The sequence below is a fragment of the Bufo gargarizans genome, chromosome 3 (assembly GCF_014858855.1).
Source record: "Bufo gargarizans isolate SCDJY-AF-19 chromosome 3, ASM1485885v1, whole genome shotgun sequence".
Taxonomy (NCBI): Eukaryota; Metazoa; Chordata; class Amphibia; order Anura; family Bufonidae; genus Bufo; species Bufo gargarizans.
Window position 1 is genome coordinate 410,052,452 of NC_058082.1, and position 9,215 is coordinate 410,061,666.

Sequence of the window (9,215 nt, forward strand, 5' to 3'; positions counted from 1 at the left end):
GTGCAATTTTATTTTTGACTGATTTTTAGTAAGATATGAGTTTATTGATTTTTTTCATGCACAAAAGGTTTCCAAAGCGTTTAAAGGGGTATTCCTATCAAAACCCCTTTAAATATTGTAGTAACTATACAGTCACATTGAGTCAATTTACAAGGAGATATGAATCTTGGGGTCCTGATCCTGGAGTAGCGCAGGAGGGATGTTCAGTGCAGCACACCCCATGCTGTAGCATGGTGTCATAAACTCCATTAATTTAAAACCTTAACAGTAGTAAACTCAAATAAGGCAAACACACATAAATGAATTTAATCTTTATTGATGGATAAATTAGGCCACGGTGTATTATATGTTACTGTAAAGCCTTAAATAGTAAAACCAATAAACATACTGTCAATTTTAAACATACCTCTTACTATTAATACCAACTTAGTCCACTCAGAGAGTGACTATTTCCCCAACCGCCATATAGCATAGCTAGATGCTAAACTACACCGCAGCCTTTTTCTATTAAATTTTGTAAACCTACATTGAAGATGTCTAAACCTATATCGGACAGTGTTTGTTTTGAAATGTTGTATAATCCCGAAACAAATCCTTCCAATTCCAAATGCCTGCAGGACAGTTTATCATTAATTGACATGAATTTTTCTATGTTTTTGTTTAGAAATAAAGCGATTGGGGCGGCACTGCAGTGTATCAGTATCAATGGAGTGCCAGCGGCTGTGTTTTTGTTTACACGTATTCAGATTTTTTCCATAAAGGATAAGCTTTTTGTTTCTTATTCCCATTTTGGAACGATTTCTGAGAAAGCCAATTTTTATTGTGGAAACAGAATTTGAATGTTTAGTAGTGTGGTTTTCAACTCTTTTATGAGTAAATGTGTGCTTATTTTACCCACATTGTCAGTAGCAACATGAAGAATTACTAAATTTGGTTTAGGCCAAACTTCTGATGCTGCTAGACAAACAGTATAAATGTTTTTTAAGGGAAGATCTGGTATACCTCTCCAGAAAATTATAACTCCCAAATCCCAAATTATCGGATTTGAATCTCATAGTAGATAGATCCCGGTATTTTGGGTCTTGAAACTGAACATTCTTTTAGTGCTTGGACTAGACATAAAGAAGATTGTAGATTACTGAGATTGAACCAGGAAAACACTGACTTTATTTCTGTGTATAATTAAGGGTACTTTCACACTGGCGTTTTGAATTCCGTTTGTGAGATCCGTTTCACGGATCAGTTCAGCCCCAGTGCATTCTGAATGGATAAGGATCCGTTCAGAAGGCATCAGTTTGGCTCCGTTCCGCCTCCATTCCACTCTGGTGATGCAGAGCCAAACGGATTGACTTACATTGTAAGTAAGGACGTCCTTACTTACAATGTAAGTCAATAGGAGCGGATCCGTTTTCACTGACACAATATGGTGTAATTGAAAACGGATCCGTCCCCCATTGACTTTCAATGTAAGTCAGGACGGATCCGTTTTGACTTTGTTCTTCATAATGCAAACGGATCCATTCTGAACTGATACAATCGTTTGCATTATAGGTGCGGATACGTCTGTGCAGATACCAGACGGATCCGCACCTAACGCAGGTGTGAAAGTAGCTTAAGTAATTTCCGTAATTAATAAAGGTGCCGCTGATGTTCTATTTATAGCTGCAATTTCACTGATGTGGAGTGAACCGAAAAAGTAGAGTAAAAAGGCAGCCCTAAATAGAGAAGACTCGTAGGAGGATAAACATATGGTTGGTAAGTATTCTACAAAAATGTTTTAATCTTCTAAAGATAGAGGTTTTATTCCAATATTTTTTTGTTTAGTTCTTTTGGAACCTTTGATTATTTGCTTTGCAAAAAAATTGGATTAGTATTTTCTGGAAATATGAGATGCCGGATTTAATTTTTGGGATATAATCTCCTTTTTTTGCCCGCCTTTAAGAGATTTTGAATAAAAAGGATCAAATGTAGCAAACTATTCTCTTTTTCATTGTAATTGTTGGACAAGCAAAATAGACTCCATAATTTCAATGCGGCCGAGTAAGCAGCCCATGTAGAGGTATCTAATGAATTGCTTAATAAACCGCCTAGGAATTTTAAATCAAGTTCCATAAGTTTGTAGGGCATGGTATTCCTTTTTCTTCTGCTTTCGGGGCGAGTTGTCTGAATATTGAAAATTTTGAGACAAAGAATCCGCTATTAAATTGGATCTCCCTTCTATATATTTTGCTTTCAACCATTGTAGGGATTTGCTCTGGTAGGCAGGGTAAGCGGACGCAATACAGAGGCAAAACCATGATTGATAAAAGTCAGTGATTATTCACACAAAAAGGCAGGAAAAAACCCACAATTCTTGGCAGGGCCCTGGTGTTAATTCACACCGCAGGAATCCTCATGTTAATTCACACAGCACAAGTCCACAGAAGTCAAAGAAACAATTCACCTGGCAGTCCACAGCAGGTTTTAGGGCGCCTGGCTTCCAGCTGGCAGCTCTCAGCCTTGCAGTATGGCAGAACTCCTCAGCTCCCAAAACCACAGAGCTCCACTATCAGCTGGAGGTTCATTCCACCCCCAGCTGAGCTCCTGGCTGGGCTTTTAAACCTCTGCCCAAAACCTGGCCTGGACGTGGTGAACAGCCACCCACCCTGCTCTTTGGCTGCTCCAATAAGAACCGTCCCGGATCGGCTTTTCAGCCACACTAAGAAAAAACTGTGTCAGTCAGCACTAGCTGCAGCTGACACACAAAATAACCGGTTCTTATCTCACCGAGGCCAGGAACCTCGGTGAAACGTACCTTCCGTCAATGACGGACCCTTGCGCCTTCCTACATACCTCCCCCCTTTGTTCAACCCTGAGGGGGTGAACACACGCCAGACAGTGTACTCAGGACAGGGCATCCGCGTTTCCCTGTAACCGGCCTGCCCTGTGTTCTACTGTGAACTTAAAGTTTTGCAGCGATAAGAACCACCTGGTGACCCGAGCATTCCTCTCCTTGGTCTGGCTCATCCACTTGAGAGGGGAGTGGTCGGTCACCAGACGGAACTTCCTCCCTAACAGATAATAGCGGAGAGACTCGAGTGCCCACTTGATGGCCAGGCACTCTCTCTCCACTATACTGTACCGGGTCTCCGCTGGAGGAAGAAAAACTACGCCTTTAGGCCTCATGCACACGACAGTTTTTTTTCTCGGGCCGCAAAACGTGGTTCCGTTGTTCCGTGATCCGTGGCCGTTTTTGCTTCCGTTGTGCTTCCGTGTGTCCGTGTTCCCGTTTTTTTTGTGGCCCGTCAGAAATCTAGGAATGGTTAAAAAAGAGGTTATTTTGGCTGCTCTCTTTGCTGTATCACCATGTCTGATTCTGAGGACGAGGTCGTGCTGCATTGGCTGGTTTCTCAGCGTTGGGGACAGCGCACTCCTTTGATGAATGAGGAACCAAGTAGAAGGCGACGATTTTGGGTCCATCCGATTGTTTCACAACGGCACCGGAAAGGACACTTCCATACGCTATACCAAGACCAACATCCGGAGAAGTTCTTTTCCTTCTGTCGGATGTCAGTGGGTACCTTTGACCGATTGCTGTCGTCTCTACGTACTGTCCTTACCTTTATGGACACCAATATGAGGCGCAGCATTACTCCTGAGGAAAGGCTCATCGTCACGTTGAGGTAAGCAGTATAGTACTTGTTAAGTTTCAACAGAAATGTGCAGTGCTTGTGTTAGGAGTAACATGTGCTCCAAAATGGCTGCTGTGAGACATGTGCTACTGTTTGCTGAAGTAGCATTTCTTTGCCCTTTTTTTTGGGGGGGGGGGGGGGGGAGTTTAATGGTTTGTTTCTTTACACATTAATCCCTGTCACATGACCTAACATTTTTTGTGTATTTTTTACCATTTGGATAAAGTTCAAAACTTGTGTTCAGCTATCGTCCTCCAGACACTCCAAAAATACACTGCACTCGCCAGGCGTTTGCTAAAAATGGTGTTTAATACACTCAGTCCGCCGTGATTCAGCAGCTGTAACCTTCCTTTCAGAGTTATTAATCTGTCAACAATTTTCATCCTATACTGTCGAGTGCCGTGGTTTTTGATAGTGTCTGAATGAAATTGGTCCCTCTGTCAGGATCTCTCTCTGCGTGAACCACCTTGGTCAAAGTCGATGTACCGGTCTGGACCCTATTTGGGATGATTGTGCTGCTGGCAACCCACGAGATTTCCAGCTATCGTCCTCATCATGCATAATGTTCACATAATTGTGCACTTGCACAGCATTTACTGCATTAAAAAGGGTCTAAACATAGTTGTTGTCACTTAGTTGTGGTAGTACTGCCCACACACAGGGCCTTGAGTGCCGACTATGGCACCCGTCCCATAGGTTCCCCACCACTAGACATATGGTGTTTTCAATCGTGTAGTGTATACAGCATTATACTAGAATCCTGAATCTGTTCTTATATGCGATTTGTTGATGACTGTTTTTTTTTTTATATCCTTTTTCCTACAGATTCCTTGCCACTGGGAACTCTTTTGCATCCCTGCATTTTGAGTTTCTTTTAGGGACCTCAACGATCTCGAGAATTGTACGACACACTTGCCATGTCATCTGGCAGCAACTCCGAGAGACGGTGATGCCACAGCCCAAGGTGGACGATTGGCTTCGGATCGCTGAGGGCTTCCAAAATTCTGCGCAGTTACCAAACTGCATCGGGGCAATGGATGGCAAGCACATCCGTGTGAAGAAGCCGCCACACTCAGGGAGCCGTTTCTTCAATTATAAACAGTTTTTCTCGGTAGTGCTGATGGCTGTTGCTGACAGTCATTACCGGTTTATAATGGTAGATATCGGGTCCTATGGAAGCACTGCGGATGCTCGCATCTTTAGTGCTTCTAGAATGGGTGAGCGGCTTCGTGCCAACCAGCTTGCCCTGCCCGAGTCCAGAAGACTGCCCGGATATGCAGGTCCGCCGGCTCCGTTTGTCATCGTGGCGGATGAAGGGTTTGCATTGACTCCACATGTTATGCGGCCCTTCCCAAAGCGTGGTTTGGATGTCAGGAGGCGTATCTTCAACTACCGGTTGACTCGTGCCCGTCGGTATGTGGAGTGCGCTTTCGGGATACTCTCTAGCAAGTGGAGGGTGTTTCTGTCATCCATACAGATGGATCCGGAGAATGCTACCCTGGTGATTCAAGCTTGTGTTGTTCTACACAACTTCACCAGGATTCACGAGGCTTCCTCTTCTCTTGACATGGAAGATCTTCCTACGTCATCAGATTTGGGTTTGGAAAGGACCCTGCATAGACGACCTGGGACTGCAGGCATTGCAGTTCGGGAACTCTTTGCAGACTACTTTATCAGCCCAGAGGGGTCTTTGCCGTGGCAGAGGGACGCTATTCGTGGCAGTTTTTGAAATCTTCTGGGCTCTTTCGTTTTTTTTATTTTCTAGCTAACTTACTATAAATGATTGTGTTAGTTGAGTGTAGGGACTCGCAAGATAATGAGGACCCTTGACGTGGGCTTGCGGGCTGAGATTTTTTGGACATCACATATTTTTTAAAAATTATTTAAAAATATTAAAGATGTTTCTGTCTAAATGGTAATTTACTGAAACATCTTGATATTTAGCTCTTCGGGTCCAAAAAATGTTCTAATACCTCATCTGCACAGGAACCCTAAATAAAGATGTTGATTGTCCAAATAAAGTGTGGCTTTGTGAGATACAGTGTGTGTAGCTTACGTTTTACATTGTGTTTTCAAATGAGAATGTTGTGTGTAGTGTGCAAATAAAACACTAGTCAATGATTTGGGACCCAAACCATAATTTAGTAAAATTTTGGGCACACCCAAAACACATTCAATGGTATTTTTACAACAATAAACAAAGAACAAATAAAATGCTTTTTCAAACAATGCAACCATAAATTACAAATCCAGAAGGTCCTGCGAGAACGACCCAGGCGGAAAAGAGGACCGTGGCCTAACATGGGCCGGTGGTGGTGCCCCAGTTGCTATACTGGGATGGTAAAGGGGCTGCCCCACAGAATGACTTGGCCCCTGAGGTGGAAGGTACTGTTGAGGGGGGGCATAAGAAGGGCCTTGGGTGGGTTGGGGAGGGAATTGGTATGGGGCCGGATTGGGCTGCTGGCCTGCATTTTCAATCTCAATGCGCATGTTATTTAATCGGCCAATGATGTCCCCATGGTTGGGGCAAGCGAACATTTTGATGACAATGGCTATGGAGGCCACGCAGTCCGGATGTTCATTTGTAGGAACCTGCTGCAGGAGCGGGCCCAGTCCCCTCAACAGCTTCTCCTCCTTGCCATCACTCCTCCTCTGGGCCAGAAAATCGATGACGCGTGCATCAATAACCTCCCGACTCTCTGGCCCAGAGGTAGAGGGAGGGACTTGGCGGCGCCGTCTGGGCTGAGGCTGGACAATCCTGGGTGGACTGGCCAGTGGTAGGGGGGCCTCAGCCTGCGTGGAATCTTCCGGGACCTGAGCCGGGGTTGGTTCAGGACTTGCCTGCGGGGAAAAGACTGCAGGGGTTTCACTGCCCGACGATTCAGACTCGTGGGATGGATCCAGACTGTCCACAGTACTGTATGTAAAAATATGAATACAAAAAACACATTAGATCATTAGCGTTACACATTCCAAAAGCACATTGATTATATTAGGCGCAAATGAACTGTGCAAATAGAATAAATATACGGACAGGCAGCATACATCTGAAATTTTAATTTACTCATCAAAAAACTGCTTCAATGTGAAATGTGGAAATCCCATTTCAAATACATTTGGAATCTATTGATGGGATAAGTCTGGTAAAGGCCTATTGTTTTGGAAAAGGGAAAACATTGTTTGCTGCTTGGAGCTGTCCAGCCTCTGAAGAGGATTCCGCATTCAAGGACCAAAACCAGTGCTGAAATTGAGGCCAACTCATCCGCATGTGCCCCGCTACCAACATGTAAATATCCAAGATGTAATTAGAACCTAGTAGAACTACATATACAGATAAACAACATGTACCAGGCCACACTTGACCATGATGATAGTCCTAGTTGTAATCCTGCTGCTCAAGCGTTGTTGCAACCTCAGCTTTCCACTTTTGCCTAGAATGTGGTTATAGTCAGATTATAGGAGGAATGGTAGGAAACCATGTGGGGTTCGGTGCAATACCAATTCTGCTATATAAATTACAATGCCAATAGGTAAAGGGTACCCATTTCTAAACTAAAAGAAATTTAGATAATATGTTGCTATGGTACAATTCTCATGTCGTCCGAAAATTTAAAATCAAAAAACCCTAGTCCGGGCTCCCATTAAAATGGGAGGCATATGAAAAGCGTTTATAAACATTGGTGTGTGACTAGGAGCCGACAAACACGATGATCTACTGTATGAGGAAATAATGCGTGCAGTGCGCAAGTGTCATCTCTATTCGCTTTTCAAGTTCCAATTTCAAACATCTATGTTCCAGGAGGGACAATAAATTGCTTTGACACAAACAAAACAGATAAGGGAGGCGACATCTGCACACTTCACGTGTCGTCTCATCATTCAGCTCCAAAGCGGTGGACCCTGGTTTGACTCCACCACTAAACTGAGGTAGGCAACCAACACCATGCATTTAGAAACTGTTGCACACCAGCCCATGGCCAACTACAACTCCAAGCAGGACCGAGTAGCTTACAGCTATTCTATCATGCTGGGAGTTTCAGTAGTTTAAAAGCAGGATGTAGTCAGTTCTGACATGGCTGCCACACCGAAAATATAGGTCTGTAATAGAACCACTGAACTGTATCCATTTTTAACAGGGAAACTTTCGCTTTGTCCAAACAAACGTAAGTGTGCAAATATGAAACATTTGGGAAAAAAAAGTGAAAAATACTTACGGCCTCAATTCCATAACTGGCCGCAGAAATTGCAACTGGGCCGTATATATATAGGCCCGTTTACGCGACGATCCCTCCCCACTCCGGCCTTTGCTGGTCATCTCCCGCCTGAACTGGTCGCGGCAACTTGCCCAGCGGGTTTTGGTTTGTTTCACTGTTTAGAAATGACATAGAAGACAATTGTGGGGTAAATAATTCATATAGGGGAAAAATTAGACGCCTCATTTACCAACCATTTACAGGCATTTCCGCAAAAGGAGGCTGGACCACCCCAAAAACACTATTGTCCCCTCAGGGAATTTCCAACTACATCTTAGGGCCACACAGAGGACAAGGACAGCACAACTACATTGCTAACACTTACCTAATTCGGCCCGGCCTCGGCTATCAGCCTTGGCCCATTCACTTCGGCGCATGCTCCGTGCCACTTGCTCCCATGAAGCATCCTTTTTTTGGCGGTCAATATATGAATTATGCCGGGTATCCCAAAGCTCCGGCCTCTCCTGGACGAGGGAAATACGTTTTTCTACATCCCATCGTGGCATTGTGGCTGTATTTGCACCTGCTGCAATCGCTGCCTCACTATACAGAAGCTGTTTACCACAGATGACTAGAAATTAGCATATCCTGTCACCTCAAATTTCCTGTCTATTTTTTTTTTTCAATTTTATTGCCACAAGTTTTGGCCAGACAATTTGCCCATGCCATAAGAAGAAATAAACGGGCGCGGACGCGGATGACAAACGGGTGTGCAACCGCGTTTTTCACGGCCCCATTCACTTGAATGTGGCCGCGACCCGTTTCCCGTGAAAAAAATAGGACAGGTTATATTTTTTTCACGGCCTAGAAACACGGGTCACGGGCGCGGTGTAAAAACGGTGCACAAGCCGAGTTTTCAAAGGACCCATTGAAAGTCAATGGAGCCGCAGAAAAAAAACGGCTAACGGCACAACGGCCACGGGTGCACACAACGGTCGTGTGCATGAGGCCTTATTGTCAGAAAATAATAAGATTCTGCTATTTTTAAAATGTTTTTGCCAAATGGTTAAGGAGACTAATACTGGAAAAAGTTCTAAGAAGCTGATGTTCCCGATGAATGGTTTATCAAACCAATAGTTTGGCCATTTATCAGCTGACCATTGTTTTTTGAAAATAGCACCATAACCCACAGATGCGGCTGCATCTGTGAATAGCTGAAGAGAGTCGGAATCAATAAATTCTATTTGCCAAATAGTTCTGCCATTAAATTTATCCAGGAAAGATAACTAGATTTGTATGTCATCCTTTAATTGTTTGGTTATGCGAATACGATCATAAGGATGTTTCTTTT

General features: G+C 43.8%; 1 protein-coding gene across 1 annotated transcript; it reads right to left on the reverse strand.

Moving 5' to 3' along the window:
- Window positions 1-5,912: 5,912 nt before the first annotated feature.
- LOC122931628 (pollen-specific leucine-rich repeat extensin-like protein 1) lies at window positions 5,913-8,045 on the reverse strand. Its single transcript, XM_044285705.1, has 2 exons — window positions 7,886-8,045; window positions 5,913-6,588 (listed from the first exon to the last, which is right to left on the reverse strand). The coding sequence occupies exons 1-2, from the start codon at window positions 7,984-7,986 to the stop codon at window positions 5,913-5,915; spliced, it is 777 nt and encodes a 258-aa protein (XP_044141640.1). The 5' UTR covers window positions 7,987-8,045.
- Between the last annotated feature and the right edge of the window lie 1,170 nt (window positions 8,046-9,215).

Bases quoted from the DNA above. Each gene is read 5' to 3' on its own strand.
- LOC122931628 (XM_044285705.1), bottom strand. From the start codon at position 7,986: ATGACCAGCAAAGGCCGGAGTGGGGAGGGATCGTCGCGTAAACGGGCC. The intron at 6,589-7,885 runs GTAAGTATTTTT...TTTTACATACAG, and splicing joins CCAGTTATGGAATTGAGGCC to TACTGTGGACAGTCTGGATC.